Below are 26,602 nucleotides of genomic sequence, written 5' to 3'. Positions count from 1 at the left end.
TATGTGTATATATATATTCTTTAAAATAAAATAAAAATAGAGCTAATAGTTATTTCAGCAAGGTTGCAAGATATACATAGAAAAGTCAATAGAAATGTCCATATTAAAAATCAATTGTATTTCTACACACTAACAATGAACAATCCAAATATAAAGAAAATCAATTTTATTTACTGTAGCATCAAAAGAATAAAATACTTAGGAATAAATTTAACCATATACATGCAAGATCTGTACACTGAAAACTACAAAATATTGTTCAAAGAAATTAAAGACGACCTAAATAAATAGAAAAATATTCTATGTTCTTGGATCGGAAAAGTTAATATGGCAATTCTCCCCAAATTTATTCACAAACTTAATGCGATAGCTATCAAAATTCTAGTGGACTTTTGCACGAAAAAACAGTAGTGCTGATCCTAAAATCTATATGAAAATACAAGACGATTTTAAAAGAGAAAAGTCAAGGACTCACACTTTCCAATTTCAAAACATACTACACAGCTGCAGTAAATCAAGGCGGTGTGGCTAGCATAAGGATAGACATATAGATCAGAGGAATAGAATTGAGAATCTATTAATAAATCATGTATCTATGGTAGATTGATTTTCAACAAGGGTTTCTAGACTATTCAATGGGAAACAATAGCTTTTCCCACAAATGTTACTAGGGCAATTGGATAGTCACATGCAAAAGAATTAAATTGGACCCCGAACTCCCACCAAATTAAAAAAATATATATATCAAAATAAATCAAATACCTCAGTTTAAGAGCTCATACTATAAAGCTACTAAAGGATTACATAGTTGTGAATCTTCATGCCCTTGGATTAGGCAGTGGTTTCTTAAATGACACCAAATGGGCAAGCTACAAAATACAGAGAGATAAACTTAACTTCATCAAAATTAAAACCCTTTGTGCTTCAAAGGACACCATTTAAAAATGTAAAAACAACCCACAGAATGGAGAAAATAGATGCAAATCACATATCTGGTTAGGGTCTAATATTTAGCTAATACAAAGAGCTCTGAAAACTCAACAACAAAAAGACAAATAACTTCATTTAAAAACGGGCAGAAGATTTAAATAGACATTTCTCTAAAGACACACAAATGGCCTAGAAGGTCATAAAAAGATTCTCAATATCATTAGCCATCAGGAAAATCCAAATGCAAATCACAATGAGATCCCACTTTATACCTACTATAATGGCTATAATCAGAAGAAAAAAAAAGAAGTTTGGGAAAAGATGTGGAGAAAAAGTAATCCTCACACATCGCTGGGGGGAATGTAAAATTGTGCAGTCACTTTGAAAAACGCTTTGGCATTTCCTCAAAAATTAAACATAGGGTTACCATATAATCCAGTAATTCCGCGGTGGCTCAAGCCTGTAATCCCAGCACTTTGGGAGGCCGAGGCGGGTGGATCATGAGGTCAAGAGATCGAGACCATCCTGGTCAACACGGTGAAACCCCGTCTCTACTAAAAATACAAAAAATTAGCTGGGCATGGTGGCGCGTGCCTGTAGTCCCAGCTACTCAGGAGGCTGAGGCAGGAGAATTGCCTGAACCCAGGAGGCGGAGGTTGCGGTGAGCCGAGATCGCGCCATTGCACTCCAGCCTGGGTAACAAGAGCGAAACTCCGTCCCCAAAAAAAAAAAAAAAAAAAAAAAAAAAAATCCAGTAATTCCACACCTAGGTACCTACCCAAAAGAAATGCAAGCATATGTTTCTACAAAAACCTGTACACAAATACAGAAACATTTAAACATTTAACAGCTACAAGGTGAAAACAGTTTAAATGTCCATTAACTGATCATGTATAAAATGTAGTATATTCATGTGAAATTATTCAGCCATAAAAAATACTGATACATGCTATAACATGGATATACCTTGAAAACATTATGCTAAATTAAAGCCAGACACAAAAGCCATGTATTACATGATAGCATTTATATGAAATCTCCAGAACAAACAAATCCATAAATACAGAAAAGTAAAGTATTTGCTAAGGGCTAAGGGAGGGAAGGAACAGAGAGAGACTGCTTATGAGTGTTTTTTGGGGGTAAAGAAAATATTTTGGAACTAGATAATTGTGATAGTTGCCCAATTTTATGAATATACTGAAAACCATTTACTTTAAAATGGTGAATTTAATGGTAAGTGAATTACATATTAGTAAGTTTTTAACAAGACCTTACAGAAACCAATAGTAAAAATGCATCATAAATCTGGGAGTGAAACGCCAACTTATGTGCCTGGAGGATGGAGAGAGATATTAATAAAACAGGTTTGGCAAACATGGGGGGAAAAGGTGTTTCACTTTTTTGGATGTCTTATATTCCTTGCTGGTATTAACTGGCACATTTATTTGAGTAAGAAATTTGGCAGTCTGTATCAAAAAAAGATAAAGCACAGATCCTATGATCCAGGATTTTCACTGTTAGAAATCTAATATCAATGTGTGGCTGGCATAGTTGGCACTCAGTGATGTTCTTTCCTATTATAGAGGTGATAACCATAAGGAGAGATAATAAATTATGCAGTTAATTCCTGCAGCCAAATTCAGCTCTTCTGCTTTTTACAAAAATAAGAAAATGTTCACACTATAATGTACTATGACCGTGAAATTTCTGTTCCTTTAATCTTCGCAAGCTGCATAAATTGGAAAGTGAAATTTTTCTGTAAAATACAGGGTCTTGTTTCTAAGGATCCTGAGCATATATTAGCAGAACAGTGAACAATTTCATGTGGAGTTCCAGTCTTTTTTTAAAAGGCATGTACTGGGGTGGGAGTAGGGTGGGGGAAAAGCGAATAAGCTTGAGCCTCACCCAAACGCCATGAAGCTACAGAAAAGCCAAGAAATATTCAGAGTGGCTTATGTATAAAGCTTCATGAAAATGAGCAGTGACTATGCATTGACTGATAAAATCAATTACTACTGAAAGAAGTCCCTAAAGTGAAACTATATGTTTTTTAACTTTCTCTGAAAGGTGATATCTCTTTAAATATTGCATTGCTATTATTTGTAAACACTGTCCTTTGTTCAAATAGAAGTCTATCACTTCCTCTAACATGAAGAAACCCGTGTTAATCTACTTTTCTAATTAATTATACCCAAGCCTTTCAGTCTATGAAGACATAATCTGAAGTCAACTTGCCCAAATTGCAGGCAGAACACCAGACAAGGAGAAACAGCTTCTGAAATCTCCATTTTCCAAAAGGTGACAAATGACAACTGAACTTCCAGAATGCTCATTGCACCACCACTCCTCGACAGCTGGTTCCATGGAAGCATGGAGAGCCCATCAACATACCTGCTACACCCACAAGGCCGCATCCTCCTACCTACCCAGCATGGTAGAGAGACAGGGATTGTGACATAAGCAAATACCCTCAGGCTGATATATGTAAATGCCAGCCCATGAGCTTCCTGGTAGGGACACCAACTGTGAATGCCTTGTAACAGCCAACTTCTTGCAACTCCCAAGCTGACGGCCTCACAAGGGGGAGGAGGGACTCCTCCATTGGAGAACTGATAGCAGTATTCTGGTAGAAGAGGCATCAAGAATCCTGGCGGGGCAGTGGTAATCATGTAGGCACCATGGAAACTGCTATGTGTGTTTGCTGTCCATGTTGTACATGGCAGCGATGTTGTCCTCAGTTATGCTCCTGTCTATGCTGCAAGTTCATCTTTACCTCAGAGCGGAACTGCACCTGCTTCCCCTGTCCTTACAAAGATGAGCGGAACTGCCAGTTCTGCCACTGCACCTGCGCTGAGAACCCCAACTGCCATTGGTGTTGCTGTTCTTGGGCCAATGATCCCCACTGTAAGTGCTGCTGCACAGCCAGCAGCAACGTCAAGTGCTACTACTATGAGAGCCGCTGCTGCCGTAATGCCACCATCACTTTCCGCAAGGGCCGCCTCAAGAGCATCCGTACCTCGTAAGTGCCAGGTACCACATGTGCAGCCACATTGGCTCAGGAAAACTAGGGACCCCTTGCCAGCTGTGAAGTCCACAGGGCAGGCCAGTGCCCTTCTGAGTCTATTTATCTAAAAAAAGGAGCCAAGAATTTTGTAGCAATTAACTGTATCGTATATGGTCACTATGTATATAGACCATGAGCTCCAATCTAAGCATCATTGACTATGTAAATGGGCACTTCACTCTTCTGAACCCTCTGTCATCTGTACAAAATAGTAATAGCTAATAGTGTTTAAGCAACTTTCCAGGCATTTTATGCATGACCCAAAGTCCACTGTTCTCATGAGGAAACTGAGTCTTTGAGAAGTTGCCCCAGGATCACACAGCTCGAAAGATGCAGAGTCAGGATTGGAACTTAAATTTGTGATCTTTAGAATGCTGTATTGCAAAATGGAGACAAGGCCCCCCATGATACTGTAGATATAAGGATTAATGTATGTGCTTTGTAATCTGCATGTTATATAAAAATGTAAATTGCTCACTTTCTTCCTTTTAACTCTAAATACCTGCAACATTTATTGGAAAATTAAGACCTTCTATGGGGCACTTTTGACCCTGAGGGCCATATAAGTACCCCGGACATCCATGAACTCCAACTGCCTTCTATTTTTCTCAGCCAGAAATCATGGTACTTAGGGTCTCAATTACTCATTTGGAGTACTAATCCTCCATATCAGGTCTTACATTATCCTCACCTGCTCTGCCAAACCAGCCTTTTTATGTCACACACGAGGGGAGTCTGAAGTACTAAGAGCACACTCCTTAGAAAAGATGACAGCACTATGAGATGACAGGATTAGAAGAGGCAGAAAAATGGAAGGTCAGTTTGAAAGCTTTCAAGCCTGGAAAAGCAATTCTGCAAGCAGAGGTTTGGTGAATTCAGGGGAAAGATATTATCCATCTTGCCATTAAGCCTTCAGTAGCTCCTTAACAGCCGTAACTCTCCACCCATGACCCTCTCATAGTATCTGCATAAATAGGAAATCCAGGGATTCTCAGTGCAAGTCTAGAAATCCTAAAGTGTGGAAAATAGTGTCCACACTCCTCTCTCAACTACCTCATTCTCTCTGCAACAGCAACTGAGCCTCTGAGCACATTTCAACAGGAAAAAGATAAAATTGGTCTGTAGGAAAATGCCTCGGGCATCAGTTGCTCCCTAACGTTATTGTGCATTGAAGTCACCTGGGGATCTTTTAAAATTACTGATGCCCGATCCCCACTCCAGAAACATTCTGATTGTATTGGTCTGGGGTACCACCTGAGCATCTGAATTAATGAGCATCACCGCCTTCAGGTGATTCTAACGTGCAGAATGGCCTGCAGGAGGCAAAGGAGGGAAGCCAGGAGACTTGAGAGGTGATACAGTAAGAATCCAGGTGCAAGAACAGGCCTGATTTGGGGAGAGGGGAGGCTGTGCAGAGGAGCAGAGGCAGGATATCTCAGCAAGAAGATAAAGCACTGGTCTTGATGACTGCTTTGGAATGGAACTATGGCCACTGAATGCCCTGACCAAGCCTGAGGTTTGTGGAGGATGGGCAGGGATGCTATCGCATGTGTCAGGAGGTTGGCTGTGGGTGCTTGTCTTCAATCTGGCCTCTCTTCTGGCTTCTGACTCTTGGCCTTCCCTGCTTCTCATCACCACTTTCTGCTCAGCACCTTGCTTGTTCTGCCTCACTCTGGTCTCATTCATCCCTCTCTACCTTACTCTTTTTCTCACTTCCTTTTTCACCTCTATCACAGCTTCCTAGGCCATTAATACCTGTCTCTTAGCCCCTGGGCCCTTTCTCATCCTCCAGCATCTCCCTCCTACTTCTTATTTATGAAAATGCTAGCTTATGAGCTTCCTAGTAGGAGTACCACCTGTGAAGGCCTCACAACAGCCTCTTCATATTATACCTTGATTCTCAAGGCCTTTTTTAGCAAACTAAAGACGTCCATCCAGGCACTACATAGACAATTGACCTGTACTTCCAGGTGATCCCTTTGGGACACAAGCAGGAGTCTGGGAAAGCAGAGAGGAAACAGAACTGAGAACATTGAGGCCAGCATGCCTAGAGCTCCCAGATCCCTGAGGGACAAATTTTTCAGGTGCCTTAGTCTACACAGGGAGCATTCTCTGTCACCACATGGCCACTCCATTCCAATATGCTTGGGAAGTATCTGACTGTGGACTCAGACATAGGTCCCTGGCCAAGGGAGTGGGGAAGAAGAGAGGGACACATAAGGAAAGCAAGAAGACAGAAGCAGAAAGGAACACAGCCACAATGGCAAGATTACTACCCAAATATTATTACCCAAACAGAGGAGATAGCAACCGTGGCAAATTGTGTGCCTATTTACACCTCCACCTCCATGAATAATTCGTTTTTATACACTGCATTTGCCAATTGTAAGTTCTTAGAACACACACTTCAATTTTACAAGCATACTTTTACTCCATCCATACTTCTTACAATACATGAAATCATCCTCAGGCATTAGACAAATGGAGAGCCTTAACACACAAATGAAACAGGAGACACACATACTTTTCACAGACTTGGCCACTATTTTCCTTTACTGTGATTTCTCTCTACTGCAGACATTAGCTGGCTAGTAGCAAAGGGGAGTAACTATAGTGGCCACATTTACTGAAGGCGTACTATGTACCAGCAGTTAAGCACTTACCATGGATTATCTCATTTAGACTTCATAAAAACCTCACAAAGCAAGTAGTACTGTAAGCTTTGATTTATAGTTGAGAAAACTGAACATGAGAGAGGTTTAAGAAAACATCTCAAAGGTCCAACTGTAAAGTGGTGCATTCTAGCTCATGCATTCTGCCTCGAAAGCCCAGATCCAATACCATTACCTATTGGTCTGGTTGACAGGTCACACAGGCTCTAGGCTTGGCTCTGGTACAGACTTGCTCTGTGTTCCATCTCTGTACGTAAATGTCAATGTCCTCCAGGAAAAAACCACTAAGAACACACCTGTAGTTAGACAAGATTGGATTTACTGACTTATTGCAACAAGTGAGAACATAAAGCATGAGTCAGTGTAAGGTACCTGGAAAAGTTATTACAGGATTTGTGCTCATGTTAGGTAGGGACACGGGGGTAAATCTACTGAATATCTTAATAAATCTTATCCAGAAGGTGGGAAGAACAGAGTGACTTGAAAGCTGTTTTAAAAAAAACCAGGATTTTTGTTTAAAAAAAAAAAAAAAAACCAGGATAGGGGGACATTGGGTCGTTTTTATGATTTAGACAATGTTCTTGTCTGAGTCCAAACATTATGAAGTGGTCTTGTTTCTGCTTTGATCCATCAAAATCGCACAGTGGCCTTGTCGGATATTGTGTTTTTTGATATTACCTATGTCCAGGCGAACACCAAGGCCTATCTGACAGCGTCAGGCCAGTCTCTGCTGCTTTTCCCTGGCTTTATATCAACAAGCAGTTGCAGAGCACTGGTTTCGTGCTTCGGACTGCTTAGTCCGTACAGGTAAAACTCAATTTTAATCCACTCAAGAAACTCTATGACGTAGTTTTATAACAAAGAAACAAGCCGAAAGGTTAACTGACTTACCTGAGCTGAAAAATGGTGGAAACCGGTTGAGAACGCAGGCACCTTGGCACTCAGCTCAGGCTCCTCGCCACCACACTAGACTACCCCTCGGGAACCAAGGGCTCTTTCAGAGGTGGAGAAGCAGAGCAAGCTCTTGAGCCCGCATCCTGAAGCCCTGCGTTTGCTTCCCCTTTCAGCTCCAAGACTGCCCTGCGCATTGGGAGCAGCGATACGCATGTGGATGAACTGAAGTCAGTACCAGCCAGCAGCCACCTGGTGAGCCACCTCACCTGCCCCATGTGCAGCCGGCTGCGGCTGCACTCATTCATGCTGCCCTGCAACCACAGCCTCTGCGAGAAGTGCCTGCGCAAGCTGCAGAAGCACGCCGAGGTCACCGAGAACTTCTTCATCCTCATCTGCCCGGTGTGCGACCGTTCGCACTGCATGCCCTACAGCAACAAGATGCAGCTGCCCGAGAACTACCTGCGAGGGCGCCTCACCAAGCGCTACATGCAGCAGCACGGCTACCTCAAGTGGCGCTTTGACCGCTCCTCCGGGCCCATCCTCTGCCAGGTCTGCCGCAGCAGGCGCATCGCTTACAAGCGCTGCATCACCTGCCGCCTCAACCTCTGCAACGACTGCCTCAAGGCCTTCCACTCGGATGTGGCCATGCAAGACCACGTCTTTGTGGACACCAGCATCGAGGACCAGGACGAGAAGATCTGCATCCACCACCCGTCCAGCCGCATCATCGAGTACTGCTGCAATGACAACGAATTGCTCTGCACCTTCTGCAAGGTCTCTTTCCACAACGGCCACGACACCGTCAGCCTCATCGACGCCTGCTCCGAGAGGGCCGCCGCACTCTTCAGCGCCATCGCCAAGTACAAAGCAGGTCCTCCCCTTAGCCTCTCCTTCAGCCTAACTCTAGCTCAGGAACACCCGGGGAGGATGGCGTGGGCCAATCTGTTCACTGAGTGCCTTAACAGACTCCACCTGGTGGAGCAATCAAGGCAGCAGGAAACACTGTGCTACCCTGAAAGTCACTATCCTGGTGTCCCCTCCTGACAACCACCTCCAGCCACTTAACTGTCCTGTCCCTTGCTTTCCTCACCTATGGAATAGGAGAACAGTAGTGACCCCCTTCACTGGGTTGGTGTGAGGATTGAGCTACTCCATGTAAAGCATGCAAAATGCCATATGACAAGTGCATAAAGATTCTATAATCTTGACGATAACCTTCATGTCCTCAGGTCTCATTGTCTCCTTTGGAAAATGAACAGTTTGATCCTATAGTATACTGACGTTCTGTGACCCTTTCTAAGGTGTTTTGTCACCGTTGCATTTCTTTGGTTTTCCTAAACGTGCAGGGAAAAGAATTAAGTCAGTGCTGAGAATTATCGCAATGTTAAATTTCCCTCCATGAATTTTTTCCAAAGCTTGCAGATGACAAAGTAAATGAACTGGCAGCAAACACATAATAACAGGGAAAACGCATAACTAGGCAATAGCATTCTGGTCAACAGCTTATTTTTCCTCTGCATGCTTGTTCATGGTGATTTGGTTATTTTGTATTGGTTACATATAATATCATTTCTATAAGGGAAATAATATTTCAGTGATGCAACCAAGTATAACAATATTTCATAGGATTCAGCAAAGAGCCCCATAATTTCTGAATATATCTCTACCTGGTTAGACATGAAAATCCAAGAGATCCCTTTAGTGCCCTTTACCTCCAGGAACAGTTTCTTATATAAAGGCCAACTTTACTCAGGCCTCTGGAGCACATTTTGTCTAGTCTCGGTAATGCTACAGTATAGGCATTAAAATGTCCTCCATGGATAAGACAACTCTGGTTCAAAAAATAATTAGGACAAGCAGCTAATAAGTGGCAGATGCAGTCTATTTGACTCCAGTGGCCATCATTAATTCCACAACATTCACCTGACAACCTACTCTGTGCTAAGAAGTGACCAGAATCTGAAGATGAAGAGATGATTGAAGGGGAGGGAGCGGGAACCACCACTACCATCCATGGTCTCTTTCCTTAAGGAGTGGCCTACGGTCAGCTATCAAAGTGCACCAGATCAACCCAGGCCTTTTCCTTTGTCAGATCTATTAGTCTCCATCATTCAGACAGGCCTACACATTTGGGAGGGAGACAGCTTTTCCTTGAGCTGCACAGAAAGGTCCCATTGGATGTAAAGATGGGTCAGAAACAGACTTTGCTAATGATCACATCACCCAGGACCTCTCAGCAGTTTCAAGAATACCTTGATTTTTCTCAATTGCCACATACCTGGAAACCTTGCTTGTCAATTGACATTTATTTAATTTTGGAAGCACCACCAGGAAAGACTTTACATTACAGGAACTCTACAAGAGCCACATTACAAAGAAAGTGGTAAGACTGTTGGTTCCAAAAGGGTTTTCTGAAGTTAAGACTCACTGCGTTCCTAGGCCAGGGCTTGGCTGGATTCTTCAGGGCCTCAGCATGGCGAAGGTGCTGCTGCCTACAGCCTACTGTGCCTTCCATCCCTCTGTAGGGAACTTTGTCCTAAATACATGAGAGACCTAGGATAGTTTTTTGAGTCCAGGGTACCTAAAAGTCAGACAACAAAGCTCAATTGGGAAAATGCCAAGCTCAATTCAAGGTGGGGGGAAAATGCTCAATTAAAGTCTGAATTCCAGAGAACCCAGCAGCTGGAAAGGGAAAAGGGAATAATAGGTAAATTAGATATTACCTCTAAGTAAAGAATTTAACCTTTCATCCTTGATGATAAAAGAACACATAAAATTTTTTTAACCAGGGTTCAAACTTGTTCGTGAGCACTTGATTCACTTTTCTGGGAGGTACCATAAATTGGCATTCTAAACAGATCTCCAGGTTATTCAAAAGCAAGTGATCTGGGGATACACACTCAGAAACTCGAGGATCTAGAGAGAAGATCCATTTTAGAAGCTTTACTAAAAACCAGTGCCCCTGTCCCACCTGCGCAGAGGTGCAGGCTCAGCAAGACGGGCTTCTAAAAAGCTCTTCATGTGATTCGGAGGTGCAGCCAAGGTTTAGAACCACTGGGATAAAGGGAGCTCAGAAGTTCAGTTCCTTGCCACTCAGAGCATGGTTCAAGGACCAGCAGTGTTGGCATCCCTGAGGGCTTGTTAGAAATGAAGACTCTCAGGACCCACCCCAGGCCTAGTGCATCAGAATCTGCTTCTTTAACATGATCCCATGGGATTCTCTGGGTTAGATTCTAAACCTTGCTGAAAACTTCCTCACCTGGCTTCCTGAGCCCCAACACAAGCTCATTGATTCAGAATCTTAGCAGGTGGGTCCAAGAGAAGTGTTTTTTTCACCCTCTCTCTGGTTATTCTGGTATTCAGAGGGCTGAGAGTCACAGCTGAGAAGCAATTAAGAACCTAGAGTTTGGAGCTAGACAAACAGGATTAGAGACAGAGCCTAGTTTCTCCCATTTACCCGTTGTGTAACACTGTGCAGTCATTTAACTTCCCTGGGCCTCAGGCTTCTTCATCTATAAATGGAAATAATATCTTCCTCATAAGAAGATATGTGTGATATATAATAATATATAAATCTGGTCCATAAAAATAGCAACTAGTTTTAAGTGTATTGCCTACAGGAGACCTTGATTTGACTTCACTTTAAAATCACCTCTTGCAAAGCTTTCGTATTTGTAGAGGTGTGGGGTGGGACATTTCTGGCCTCCTTTTTTTTCTCCTCCTGGAGATGCCTTTTTTCCCCTCATCTAAGAAGTTTTTATCTTGCCTCTCAGGACTTTGCTCTATATAAGCCTAATTAATCCTGAATAATGCAAGAAATTTCCTATCCAAGTATTTTTAACAGTAGGTAACTATTGAATAGTCAAGAGAATAATGCACAAAGTAGAATTTTGGCTGCCATAGTCACAGTGCATTGGAGGGCAAGAAGCGCTTCTCAGCACTGAAATCACACCTGGTAGTTTCCCTTTCGGTCTCACCTGCATCACTGCATCTTTTCTGAGCCAGTGTGAGAAAGGAGATGGGCAGAAAACACTGGGGCTTCAGGGAGTTGGCCAGAGAGTGACAATGCTGAAATTCACCAATGAGATGTTAGAAAACAGGAAAGAATGGCTTTTATCCAACAAATATATTTGCTCACCTCTGTACACCATAGTCATAGTGGCAACCAAGGCAGCTGCGGTCCCTGTTCTCATGATCTGACAGAACTCGAGGGTTTCCCACACTCAAATGCACACCCCTGTTACAATGACCACCACTCACAGGAGTCCAGCTTCCTATGAACCCAGGATAATGTTATGAGCCAAGTGCAAAAACATCTAGTCATCCCCACTCCTGAGTAAAGTTCAGTGAGGACTATTGTCCATAAATTTACTGAAGAGTTTGCCTTTCATGAGAAGGACCTTACCTGTAGCATAGGCCACAGAACGCTGACATTCTTCAAACTGCTGCTTAATGCCACAAATCCTTTAAAGCTAGCTAACCAAGGTATTCATTTCACCTTTCACAAAAAGCTCATTTCACAGATAGAGATGTGCCACATGCTCACCCTGCCATAGCATCCTTCAACTGCATTATCTTTGGATTTATTCATACCTTGAGCACAGATGCCCTCTCATAATCATATCTGTATCCTTAGTGCCTAAAAGATACATGGCATGTAACAGGAGTCTGAAAACGTTTGCTGAATGACTTAGTGAACTTAAAATCCAAATACCATATGCAAGGATGCGGGATAATTGGTTTTCCTTGAAGTGTGACAGTAGACTCTTTTTTGAAAGGAATGGAGGAAAGGCAAAGAGAATGACATAGCCGAACCACATGAGAGACAAAGGGGAAAGAGGGGCATATAAGAGAGCCACCACAATGAAGGAAAGCTTTGCTGACATCCCACTGTTGTACAGGGCCAGAGGCTTAGCAAATGATGCAAGACAACTTTTAGAAGCAGTCATCAGGAATTTAGCTCTTTCTTTTACCACTGAAAAAGCTTAGGTTTCCTACATGGAAAAGCAGGCCCCAGTCACTTTACCTCTTCTCAGGTTCAACTTGCAGACAATTGAAATCTGCTAAAATCAATATCAAGGGTGTCCTTGAACTTCCGGTCTCAGACCCAAGGCCACAGGGATTACTGTTACAAGACAGAGATGTGCCAGGGAAGGATCAGAGAGGGAAGAAGAGGAAGGGTATAGTAAGGGCCAAATTCATTTTATAAACCTATTCTAGCCTGAATCAGCCTAACTACGAGCGCCTTCCCTCCTCTTCACTCACCTCCTTAGAGCCCAGGGTAATCTACTCTAGTTTGCTACTGGCTTTGACACCTGGGGAAATGAAAATTTTAAAAGTAAGTAACTTGGTATTTTTGCAGTCCGATATGAAATTGATAATGACCTCATGGAATTCAACATCTTAAAAAACAGCTTTAAAGCTGACAAGGAGGCAAAGCGAAGAGAGATCAGAAATGGCTTTCTCAAGTTGCGCAGCATTCTTCAGGAGAAAGAGAAGATCATCATGGAGCAGATAGAGAATCTAGAAGTGTCCAGGCAGAAGGAAATTGAAAAATATGTGTATGTTACAACCATGAAAGTAAATGAGATGGATGGTCTGATCGCCTACTCCAAGGAAGCCCTGAAGGAGACTGGCCAGGTGGCATTCCTGCAGTCAGCCAAGATCCTAGTGGACCAGATCGAGGATGGCATCCACAGCACCTACAGGCCTGACCCGCAGCTCCGGATACACTCAATAAACTCCATGCCCTTGGACTTTGTTGAGCTTTCCAGTGCCATCCATGAGCTCTTCCCCATAGGACCCAAGAAGGTATGCTCCTCAGGGGACTCACTGCCTTCCCCCTACCCCATGCACTCAGAAATGATGATTGCCAGGAAGGTCACTTTCAGCACCCACAGCTTCGGCAACCAGCAGATACACCAGCGAAGCTCCTCCTTGCTGTCCTTCAGCAACACTGACGAGAAGGCTAAGGTGGGTCTGGAGGCCTCTGGGAGAGCCCAGTCATCCAGCCCCGCTAAACCCACAGATGGCCTCTACACCTACTGGAGTGCTGCGCCAGACAGTCAGTCTGTACAAAACAGCAGCAGCTTCCACAACTGGTACTCATTCAATGGTGGCTCTGTGAAGACCCCGGGCCCAATTGTTATCTACCAGACTCTGGTGTACCCAAGAGCTGTCAAGGTAAGAAAGGTTCTGGGCCCAGTGGGGAAGGTGGGAGGGTGTGGGGCACAGAGTGGAAGTGAGTAGTCAGGAAAGGTTGCGCTTACCTACCTGCCTCTAGGGTCTGGTCACTCAGATCTGCTCCTCTGGACTCTCTGTGGTTAGTCCATTCAAAAGGGATAAGTTCCTGAAATCTTAAGTAACCCAAGATTTGCTTAAACCAGTCAATACATTTAACTCATAGTTGGAAATATATCTGAAAGCCCTACCTCCACTGCAAAGGCAGTTTCTCAACTGAAAGAGAACCCAATCTGGGAACCAAAGTAATCTGAAGAGACTACTTGGCAGTGTAATGTTTCCCAAAGGAAAGCCTGTAATAGAGACGGCAAAGAAATTGGAGTTAGAAATACAGATTCCATTACTTATCAGCTGTTTCCTCTAAATTGCTACCTTTCCTAAAGAAAATGTCCAGACTCTCTATGATTTGGAAAAATAGGATCATCCCCAATGAAATTTCAGCTCTTCTAAGATTCAACCACCCTTGGAGGGAGAGAGTGAAGAGTGGGGTCTCTCACAGACCTCTCTAAGTTCCATTGCCTGGCCTAAGGGACATGACTTCCCTTTGACCCTCTTGACCTTACATGGACAAACGGTCTTTTCTTTGACATACCTCTCAAATCTAGCTGAACCCACATTGAATTGTTTATAGAACACTTTATTGAAGTTTATGGAGAAAAAAAAATAACATGCCACTAAATATTCTATTAGAGTGCCTCCTGCCTCCTCCTGGATTTTTTCCTAGAATCAGCCCATGGCCTGCTCCCATGTGGCAGAGTCCATCTTTTGTCTCCCATAATCTAAGAACACTCCCAAAGACTTTTAAATCCTTGAGTTCTAAACTAGCAGTTCTCAAACACAGATGTGCACCTGGGGATCTTGTTAAAATGCAGATTCTATTTTAATAGGTTTCAATGGCGCCTGAGATTCTGTTTCTCGCAAACTTCCAGGTGTCACCAATGCTGCCATCTACAGACCACACGTTAGTGTCAAAGATCTAAAAAATGAAGGCCAGACACAGACCAAGCTTTACTTTTCCATTCTCCTGAGACATCATAATCCATGTTTTGTTGTCCATAATTGACACAAAGAACCACCCATGCTTCGCAAGGTAGAACATTCCATGGGTTATCAGGACATGATGAAGTATTTCTGCCCTTCACATAAGCAATGCCCATAACTGAGCAGCTGAACTGCATTTCCAAATCATACTAGATCAGCAAGGCCTGTAGTGTATGCTTATTGCCTCAGGGATAGCACTAGGTCTCATCTCCTTTACAACTCAGACCTCTTGAGAAGTTGGCAGATCTTGCTCTAGAGCCAGAGGATTGGTGGTGTCTGCCCTACACTTGGGCATGGAAAATAGCCAGCCCATACCACCTATTAGTCATCTCTGATAAGCTCAAGAAAGGGACATACACAAAACAACTCAGTCAAGTCATTTGTGGTCAAAAGAGGACACCTAAACCTACTGCCAGATGGTGGTATTTGATTTTAAAATATCATTGAACCATATTTTAGAATAATGGAATGGACTTCATACAGGAATCATAGTGCTCAGCAATGCAGAAGATTAAGTCTATGTTAACATCACTCAAATCTTTAGGATGTTAGCATAGAATATATTCTAAAACTTAGTCTTGTAACTTGTCAATATGTATTGTTAAAATCCTAGAGATTTTTTAAAACTCAATTTTAGTTCTAGAAATCGCTTCCAAGAAAATGATTGAAAATTCAAACAAATATTCATGCCTAACAGTGTTTATTGCAACATTTATTTATTAGAGTATAAAATTAGAAACAACCCAAATGTTCAACTATAGAAGGATTAAATTATTTTGGGAGAAATTTTAAAGATGGTAGTTAACTGAATTTTTAATGATTTAGGAAAACATACAACATAAGTAAAAGAAAATAGAAATCAAAGCAACAAAATCCGAGTTTTATATATATGTTTTTGTGTCTTTATGTGTGTTCTGAAATTGCAAAGAAATAATAATGAATTAACTGAATTGTGAGTTTATGAGTGATGTTTATTTTCTTCCCCTATATTTTTCAAGCAGGAGGACAATTGTCACCTCCATGCTGACAGACAGAACATAAATCTTCTGCTTGTGAAACTCATTACAAGCATTATGCCAGGCCTCATCACACAGCCTTCCAAGACTTACGCATGGTCTAATTAAAAGTCCTCAGCAGCTACAGGGGATGGGGTCAGCTTAAACTCACCCCACAGATAGTCAACACCACAAATCTTTAAGGGAATGAAAGCTGAATGGTGTATACTAGTACCACACCAGTATGTTCATTTCTTTCATAGGTTTACTGGACATGTCCAACAGAAGATGTGGACTCTTTTGAGATGGAATTCTATGAAGTCATTACTTCCCCTCCTAACAATGTACGAATGGAGCTCTGTGGACAAATTCGGGACATAATGCAGCAGAATCTGGAGCTGCACAACCTGACCCCCAACACGGAATATGTGTTTAAAGTTAGAGCCATCAATGATAATGGTCCTGGGCAATGGAGTGATATCTGCAAGGTACTGTGTACATTATTTCTCACACATTTTTTTTCTATGATAGGTTCTGGATGAGGCCCTGTTAAGATCATCCTGATATTACAGAACTCACCATGGAATTCTTCCTCTAAGCACAGAACATTTGTTAGCTTGAGGCCAAAGAGAGGGCTGCTGGCCTCAACCAGACTTTGCAGATGAGGTCTGAGAATTGTTCTATTTGATTCAAAAACATTTTTTCTAGGCATTGTGTAGAAATGTAGAGAGTCAGAGGAAAATAAACATAATCCCTGCCTTCAAGGTACTCGGGGTCTAGTAAACAAATAATCGTTGTGTGAGAAGGACATGAATTAATTGTGGTATGAGAAAGATAAAAATGAGGTGCTATTCCCAGTCAAGGATGGGGTGCCAAATTTAACAAATAAAAATACAGCATGCCCAGTTAGATTTGAATTTCTGGCACACAATAATTTTTTATATAAATATATTCAGTACAGTATTTAGGACCTATTTATACATAAAAAAAAAAAAGTTGTTCATCTGAAAGTCAAGAGACAGCCACTAAGCAGGTCATTGTGGTTTCCAAAAAAGAAAGGAAAAAATTATCGCTATCCTTTTTGTGATGCAAGACTGATTCTTCTTTACATCTCCAGGGGACATACACTCGTGAGTATAATTTTATTGATATTAAAAGAAGAAAGAGAATTAAAATACCAAGAGTGCCCAGAGCTGCTATCTTATTGTACAACCATAGGGGTGTACTTTGGAATCAGGGTCGATTATGTCTTAATCAGGGATTCTTTAGAAGCAAAAAAAAAAAAAAAAAAAAAAAAAAACTATTCATTTCAGCTTTTGAAAAGATAAATTTTTGACATAGAGGAAGTGTCATGAGGCCACTTCTAGGATATACACCTGATCTAATACCCAAGGGAACCAGAGAGTCATCAGTTTCTCTCCCACTCCCACTTTGGCTTCTCTTCCTCTCTCCCCACTCCCTTCTCTCTCTCACTCATTCTCTCAGTTTCTCTCTGGATCTGTACCATTTTTGGCTAGCCCTTAGTTTCCACTCCCTTAAATTCAGCTTATGTCTGGTTTTGAATTGTCATGGCCCAACCTCTGTGTGACCTTACAGGTCCAGCGCCCAACAGCATCTGACCCACTGTACTCTGCTTCCTTAGCCAAATGTTCGAGAAAAGAATCTGAGTGGTTGCTACCTCTAGTAATAAAGGCAAAGCAGGAGTAAGGGTGGTCAGTATACCTATAGCAAGTCTCCTAGCACGAGACTACTCATCCTGGCTGCCAGCCTCAGGGGTCATGCTCTGCCTCATAGAGTCCAGCACCCAGGGCCCCCCACACACCACACACAGAAGTCAAACCTGAGATGAGAAGGATGTGGGACGGGGAAGCCTGCTAGCCACTCCTCCTGCCAGCCTCCAGCCAATTACACTGCTGCTCAGTTTCCCCAAAGCCCTTCCCCTTCTTGATACCCTACTCTTCAGAGCATGGAATGCCTATGGCTGCTCCACATCCGCACATCCTCTTGACTATGGATTTTTCCTTCCATCTAATCCCATCTGCCTTCTCTGTTTTTAGGAATTCCTCAAAAGTGTCTTGCCCATGAAGGGCACTCAGTGCTGTTGCTAATTTTACATATATTAAAATTTTCTATTATTTTCAGTTCCAGAAAAGGGATGGGTGGAGATACCACAGTGTGTCATCACTCTGCCATCTCAGTCCCTCTTGGTTTTTCTTAAGTGGAGGTTTTTGTTGTAGTTCTGAAACTATGGACTCCTTGAGAACAAAATTCACATCTAATTCATGGTTCTTTCTCCCACAGTGCTTACCACAGCACTTTGCATATAGCAGGTTCTTAATGGTTATTGAATGAGTATATGAGTGAAAATGTGACCAAATAAATGAACATATAAAGAATGTCTAAAGAGTGAAGAAATAAATTGATAAATAAAATTAATAATTACAAAGTACCATAAGATGCCTGAAAGCTGTTAAGTGTTTTATACAATCAGTCAAGAAATAGCATTCCCCTTAAAACTGTGTTTATGTGATTAATTTGCTCTCCCTGTAAGAGAAGGAAATGCATTCCAGTCTTTTTCTTTTTTACACAATATCTAAATGAGCAGAGCCCTAATTAATGAGGTTTTCTGAAAGCTTCATTTTTATCTGACTTGAGGAGCTGCAGTATAGATTTTTCCTTCAGAAGTAATTCTTCCTCCCTTCTTTGTGGTTATATTAGCATTCCAGAGGAAACACTGGGTTTCCTTAACATTTGTCTTGATTTGCATAAGTAAAACCTTCAATTGCAAATGAAAATAAGATGGTGTGTTTGAATGACATTTATAAAGCTTCATAAAAGTAATGACTTCATTTCTTTCCTATAAAATCAATTTTTTTTCCTTGGTATCAGTTCTATGCAGGTATTCCTGAAAGGTTTCACTTAAAATGTTGCAATGAAGAAGCAGAATCATTTCTTATCCAAAATGCAATATTTCTATCACACATATTTTTGTTTTAAAAAGTGAAAAAACACCTTTTATTTGCATAGTCTAAGACTTGATTTTTTTAAGAGATTTGTATGGAGTATAATACATCCAGCAAGAAAATTAACTTTAATGCTTTTGAAAGATTCCATTTGAAGGTCATGTTTGTGTCAGATGGGGTATATTCATTATCTCTGATCATCCCAGCCACTGGGAAAGGTGGGGGTGATTGCTTCTATTTTACAGATAAGAAAAATGAGGCTGAAAGAAGCAAAGTGTCTGGCCTCATGGAAGGATGAGGTGAGTGGACACCTAGGTCTGCATCAAAGCCCACAGCTCTTTGTTCCCCTGCACCACAACCAAATGGAACTAAGTCTGGAAGAGGGTAGGCTCAGCCCTGGGGACATAGTACTTTAATCTGGGAGAATGATGTCAAAGCCAACAGCAGGGAAAGCTGAACTTTTATTTTTTGAGAGTCAAGATTATGCATTGAAAGAGCATTGGTTTTGGTCTTGTGTACCTGAATTCAACTCTCAACTCACTAGGCTGCAAGTCCATGAGGATGGGTGTTAAGTCTTACACACTCTTCTGTGCCCATGGTCCCTAGCTGAGAGCGTCTAACATCAAAGAGCCTAACTGATATTTTTGAAGGGTAGAGAAATGTGCTTTTGGATAATTCATATACCTGTAGGCCTCAGTTTCTTCTCCTGTTCTTCCTCTGGCCCTCAATATATCTGTTGACCATCATTCCCATTTCTGAAAGTAGTCTCCTTACTTTGACTCACTGTCAACCTCTAACCTTTGCACCTCGGCTGACTTCTGTGAAAGCTTCCCATGACAAATCTAACTGCCCATCTGTATATAAGTTTTCTATTGTTGCTGAAACAAATTAGTAGTTTAAATAATACAAATTATTTATTTCCTTACAATTCCAAAGAAATCCAAATGGGTCTTACTGGGTAAAATCAGAGTCAGCCGTATAGTGTTCCTTCTGGAGGGCCTGAGGGAGAATCCGTTTCCTTGTTTTTTCCAACTTCTAGAAGCCACATGTATTCCTTGGCTCATGCCCCTTCCTGAGTCTTCAAAGCCAGCAATATTGGGCTGAGTCCTCACACTACCATCTCTCTGGTTCTCTTCTGCCTCTGTCTTCCACCTTGAAGGTCCCTTGTGATTGCATTGAGCCCATCTGATGATTCAGGATAGTCTTCCTACCCGAAGACAAGCTGGGACGGGTGCAGTGGCTCACACCTATAATCCCAGCACTTTGGGAGGCCAAGGCAGGAGGATCTCTTGAAGCCAGGAGTTTAAGACTAGATTGGGCAACATGGCAAAATCCCATCTCTACTAAAAATACAAAATTTAGCAGGATATGGTGGTACATGCCTGTAATCACAGCTACTCAGGAGGCTGGGGCATGAGAATCACTTAAGCCTGGGAGGCAGAGGTTGCAGTAGGCCAAGAATACGCCACTACACTCCAGCCTGGGCGACAGAGTGAGACTTCATCTCAAAAAAATATTTAAAAAGACCAGATGACTAGCAATCTTACTTCCTCTTTGCTATGTATGAAACGTAACATATCCAAAGTTTCTGAGGTTGACACATGGACATCTCTGGGGTCCATTATTGTTTCTACCACACGGTAAAGTTGATGTCCTAGGTTACATCAGACTTGGAGGTAAAAATTCAGGCCCAACAATAGTCACAGACTGGTAATTTTCTGGCTTTTTCCGTGTAGCTCTTCAAGAAAAGCAGTAACCTCTGTCCCCAACCATCCTCTCAGAGCTCTTCTCAGTCTGCACTGAGAGTCACCCTCGGTGCCTGACATGGCTCAGGAAGTAGTCCTGTCAGCTGCCCTGAGTCTGCCGTGATGCTGCCTTCCTACTCAGCCTGTGCTGCTGCTGAAACCCCAGCCACACAGCAGGACTGCCTGGCCATCACAAAATTTCCTTCCTGATTTTTCCTCTTCCTGCTGCAGATTCTCACACTGAGCCACACACGTTCAAAGATTAGGGTTGGAGGACAACGTGAATGACCACCACTGTTTCACACTCAAAATAACTACCCCAAGCCTACCCCCGCAGCCACCCACACACTCATAGTGACGCCATGCCCTAAAATGAAACGAAGATGGTTTGCATTCCTTATCTCATTAGGATTTATTCTTTTCCAAAGATCTCCTGACCTTTCATGTAAGCCGAACCCTGTTGGTCCATCTTTTACCTGCCCTGTAGATAGACTTGAGTCCTAGAGCAAGTATAATTTAGGATCATGCTGGACCTGATTTCTTTTTAACCTCATGTACAGAAGTCTGAATTATTCACATACTTCAGTTCATGATCCATTATTAGCATTGATCTCTACACAGCTCTATTCTTATTTATATGGTCCCTTTTGTGATATCCATTTTAATGTTTTATGTATTTTTTTTGTTTTTATGTGTTCTTCCATGATTTGTATTATTGTTTTCAATGTATTGTTAATTTAAACAATTAGCATCGTGTTACACATCTTGCTTTGCTGCTTACTTTGTTTTCTTAAACGCCTTGTTTTTATGATCCATCCATGCTGTTATGGGCATTTCATCTTTTACTCCTGATACCACCTGATCTTTTAGAATGTGCATTTGTTCACTGCATGTTTCCTGTCTATTTCAGACAGGATGGACACCCAGGTGACCTCCAATAATGCTACAGTGAACAGCCTTATTCATTACACCTTATGGACACTATAGGGGTGTAAGTGCTCTCTGGGTTATTGATTAGTTTGCTAAGGCTGCCATAAGAATATGCCACAGACTGGATGCGTTAAACAACAGAAATTAATTTTCGCACAGTTCTCGAGGCTGGAAGTCTGAGACCAAAATGTTGGCAGGGTTGGTTTCTCCTGAGACCTCTCTCCTTGGTTTACAGATGGTCACCTTCTCACTGTGTCCTGATATAGTCCTTGCTTTGTGCACATGCATTGTAATATCTCTCTGTGTTTAAATTTCCTTTTCTTATAACGATACCAGTTAGCTTGCACTAGGGTCCACTTGAATGTCCTCATTTTAATTAAATCACCTCTTGAAAGGCCCTTTCTCCAAATATAGTCATACTCTAAGGTACTGGGGTTTAGGGCTTCAACACATAAATTTGGTGGCAGGTGTAATTTACCCCATATTAGATACATATTATGAGTGAAATTTCTAGGTCATTGACATGTGGGTATTTAATTTGACCACATCCATGTACACTTCCATAAGGAATAGATTAGAGCCACTATACCCTAAGCCCCAGCTACATTTAGCAAGATCCAGCTTTTTATTATTTTCCGAGCCCAGTAGGTATAAAATGATATGTCCTTATTGTTTTAAATTTCATTGTATAATTTTGTTAGATTTCAGGATTTCCTCTTCTGTAAAGAGCCTGTTGATATTCTTCGCCCATTTTCTATTGCATTTTTCTTTTCCTAGGTGATTTGCAGGATGTCCTCATATATTCTAGGTGATGGTTTTAGACACTGCCATTATCTTCTCTTCTGACATTTGCCTATCAGCTTTGTTCACAGCATACTTCATAAAATAGCAGAAATATTTGATTTTGATATAATCAAAATCATCAATTATTTTTTCTTTATGGCTTAACCTTTTGAAGTTTTATTTTAAAAAATCCTTTCCTAGGATTAGCTCACAAAGATAACCTTCTATATATTCTTTTATTAATTTTACAGTTTTACCTTTCAAATTTAGGTCTTTAATCAATCCAGACTCTGCTTTTATATGTAGTGCTAGGAAGGAATATAGTGAAGCATTTTTTCCAATACCATCAACCAAGCATTGTCTCTTCTTCATATTTATACAATGAAAATGCCACTTTTATATTAGGTTTCCATATATTTAGAGATATGTCTCTGAGCGCTCCATTATATCCCATTGGTCTATATTTCTGCTCTTATATCAATACCATACTTGTTTTATTATTTTTTAACCTCAGCTTTTTGCCATGTCTTTATGAACTGCTAAGGTAAGTATCCCCATTACCCTTCTTTCTTTTTTAGAAATCATTTAACTAATCATCGAAATTTATTTCTTCATATACATTTTGGAGTAACTTGAATTCTTAGAAAACATTCAGATAGAATTTATTCAGAAGGCATTGTATTTCTAAGTTCATTTGAAAACATGATATTTTTGTAATATATTTGAACATTTACTCAAATTATAGTCCATGTTCTTTACTGGGGTGTTTAAGTTTTCCTACATAGGTATACGTATTCCTGGTAAAACTAGATAGTTTAGAGATCTAATGTACAGCATGAGGACTATAGTTAATAATAGTGTGTTGTATAGATTTTAGGTGCTCTTACCACACACACACAAAAGGTAACTATGTGAGATGCTGGGTATGCTAATTTGCTTGCCTGTAGTAATTATTTTACTGTGTATACATATGTCAAAACATCATGTTGCATACCATAAATAAACCAAGTAGTTTACAGACTGTTGATATTATAAATGTTATTTTATTACATTTTCTAATAGATTACTGGTTTAGAATAAAGACATTTCTGTTTGTAGGGTAATCTTGATTCCAGTCATCTCAAAAACTCTCTTATTATTCTGAGACCCATTCTGCTATTTCTGCTTGTTTTTCCAGGCATATGATCCTATCTTTTCTAAAGAAAAAGGATGGTTTTATCTGTTTCCTTACAAGTCTTGAAACTTTTTTTTTTCCTGATGGCTTTGACCAGAACCTTGAGTCATACATAAAATTGTAGCAGTAATAGTAGATATCCTTGTCTTATTCCTGATATTAAAGTTTCTCCATTATTATGTTTAACTTTTTATAGTATATAATCCTTACTAAGTTAAGGAGATGTACTTCTACTCCTAGGTTTCTGAGAAATAGGTACTTACTAAATTTTTTGCATTATTTGAGGTGATTATATGATTTTTCTCCTTCAGTCCATTATTAATGAAGTGAATTACATTGATTTATTTTTCTGATGCTAAATTCCACCTGCATTCATGGAATAAATCCTGTGTGATCATAACGCATTACTTTTTAATACAATTGATTTCAGTTAGCTCATATTTTACTTTGGATTATTGTATCTATTATTGTAAGGAAATTGGACTCCGTTTTTTGCTTATATTGCTTTCACCTGGTTTTGGAATCAATATTTCACAAGCTTCATAAAAAGGGCTGGGAAACTTTTGCTCTTCTATTTTCTAGAACAACCCTTTCTTAAGAGTTTGGTACAATTCATCTGGAAAGCAATATGAGCCTGGGGCATTTGGGGCAGGGAAGAGATGTCAACTATCATTTCCATTTCTTTTATATTCCAAGTTTTGTTCTTCTATTTCTTCTGTCTTCCTTTCTATCTGATTCCCTTGTTCATAGACACATCTCAGTTCTCACCGCTCCATTCACATACCACAGACAGTCTTTATCTTTGAAGATTCTGACTCTACTTTAAAGCAAAAACTCAATCTTCTATTTATGAGTTAATTCCTAGCGCCTCATAGCGCTGTTCTGTCTTCTTTATTGCCCTCTGATAACTCTGTGTGTATCTTAGACATTATTTATACTCCTTTTATCAGGGTTATCTCTATGCATTATTTCCATTTCTTCTCAGCAATGGATATCGTGTATATAATATCATGTATGTAATCTGACCTTTGCCTTGCATGCAGCCCTGTTTTCTTTAAAACCAAAAATTTTGTAAAAGTAGAGAGCATCATGCTAATAACGGTCTGGCTTTTTTGTTTTTGTTTTTGCCCTTTCCCTTTATATACAAATATAGAAGGTTAAAAGCTTTGTACATAAAGACTTTGTGCCCTGTATAAACATTCCTCTTCACCATGCAAACCCCACCCCCATTCTATCTCAAGTCCTCATTCACCTCAGCAGAGCCCATTGATCCAGTGGACTGTCTTTCATCCCTGGTTCCCAACCTCATTCCCTACATATTTTTGAGGAAGGAATGGGAATGCTGCCAGACCAGGGTAGTGGAGAAGCCCACTGTCTTCAAGGTAAGACATGGAGGGCAACATCTAAGCCAGGTTTCTAGGAGGGTTCTTCTTACCCCTCGTGCCCAGTACTGTCTTTCTTTTTCAGGTGGCACTGACCACTCATTGTGATTAAAGATAGGATAAAGTGTTTCTGCCAGCATCAAAGGAAAACAACTGGCAGATTTACAAATTATAGTTCTATTCACTGTTCATCTACTTCTCTAAGAATCTTCTCTTTTGCATAACTAGTGTTGGGACCATGGAGATGAAAGACTGTCATTTCCCCTACACCCCAATCAAGGTGCTCATGGTCTGGTTAGAAAGTCAAACACATATCCTGAAACTTAACAACTAATAAGAGCTGTGACAGAAGCAAGTTCTAATGGCCAAAGAAGGATACAGGGATCCTCTATGGTAAAGCTCACCTGGGGTCCAGCCCCCTCACTGTCATACGCACTCAGACACATGAGCTGCCCTAAAAGGAAGTAAGACCTGGCCTGTGGAATCACAATCCCAGCACACTTTAGCTGTGGGGCTTTGGGAAAGCTGCCTGGTCCTTCTGAGCCTCAGCTTCTTCATCTATAAAGTGGCACCAGCATCACTGGCCTCATGTGGTTGTCGTGAGGAGTTAATGAAAGGATGTGCGTAGTGTCTGGCATGCAGAAGGGCCTGGCTACTGGGAGCTGCCGTCTATTGGGTGCCATGACTCTTTGCTTCTGATTGCAGGTGGTAACACCAGATGGACATGGGAAGAACCGAGCTAAGTGGGGCCTGCTGAAGAATATCCAGTCTGCCCTCCAGAAGCGCTTCTGAACCCCTTCAGAGCAGGAAGCAACCTCAGAGACTCATCACAAAGTAGACATATATACACACACATATGTATGTATATTTTTATCACCACATCCTTCAAGGAGGTTGTAGACAAATGTTTCCATGACCACTCAGCTTTCTAACAGGAATTGTGTAAGAGCTAATAAAAGGAAATACCTGACATGGCTTGCCGTTTGCTCAATGACAGCTATTTGTTATGATGGCAATAATAAGCAAGGCAGTCAGCAAGTCTGTATGTTTCCATCTGCTCAGATCTAGTCCTAGGCTCAGAATTCTGTGGTGTTTTGTAGGAAGCAATGCCCAGCTTGTGGGTGGTAAAAAGACCATTGTATTTTGCAGCCAGGACCCCCTGGGTGTACATTCTAGTGCTGGCCTAACTAGCTTTCGAGTGGGCAAGCCGCTGATTGCTGCGGAACTCATTACCTCACCATGTAGTCGATTTTAAGCAGCCAACATTGAAATGTTTTTCCTAATTGTTGTGTTTTCACAACGTTCAGCCCATGGTCTGAGGTCTACCTCTAAGCCACAAATAATAAGAGCCCTCCCTCTTCTCCCTCACTCCTTCTGGACATAGCAAAGGATGAACAGTAAAATGCCAGGTTATAGGATTCTCTGTGGTCATCTGAAGCAAGGCATGGAAGAATGACAAAATCATGCATCAGCTCCAACTTCACTGAACTTAACCTGGCCCTTCAGATAATATAAAGTCCCCAGAATTTCTTGTCTTTCAAGGACCTATCTGCTAGAAATGACCCTCTGTTGAAGCCCACCCCATTTCTTCCCAGAAAGCACCACCTGTCTTTCAAGACTCAGCTCAACCCCTTTCCCCAGTGATTCTCCAAGTGGAGATAAAACCTTTTTCTTCCCTGGGTCCCCACTAAGCACAGGGTCCTCCTGTCCCACCCTATTCCCCATAGAGACACCCATTCTAGCCCTGTGATACTTAGGAGCCCTCATTTGTCCTGAGTATTAGAGCAGA

General features: G+C 41.3%; 1 protein-coding gene across 1 annotated transcript; it reads left to right on the top strand.

Moving 5' to 3' along the window:
- Positions 1-3,408: 3,408 nt before the first annotated feature.
- Positions 3,409-25,783, top strand: TRIM42 (tripartite motif containing 42). Its single transcript, XM_032264849.1, has 5 exons — positions 3,409-3,949; positions 7,734-8,431; positions 12,923-13,743; positions 16,100-16,324; positions 25,519-25,783. The coding sequence occupies exons 1-5, from the start codon at positions 3,609-3,611 to the stop codon at positions 25,603-25,605; spliced, it is 2,172 nt and encodes a 723-aa protein (XP_032120740.1). The 5' UTR covers positions 3,409-3,608; the 3' UTR covers positions 25,606-25,783.
- The last annotated feature ends 819 nt before the right edge of the window (positions 25,784-26,602 follow it).

Source organism: Sapajus apella, unplaced genomic scaffold, assembly GCF_009761245.1.
Source record: "Sapajus apella isolate SASKATOON/1434 unplaced genomic scaffold, GSC_monkey_1.0 scaffold4, whole genome shotgun sequence".
Classification (NCBI taxonomy): Eukaryota; Metazoa; Chordata; class Mammalia; order Primates; family Cebidae; genus Sapajus; species Sapajus apella.
Note: the sequence above shows the minus strand (reverse complement) of the source record. Positions and strands in the feature narration are given on the sequence as shown.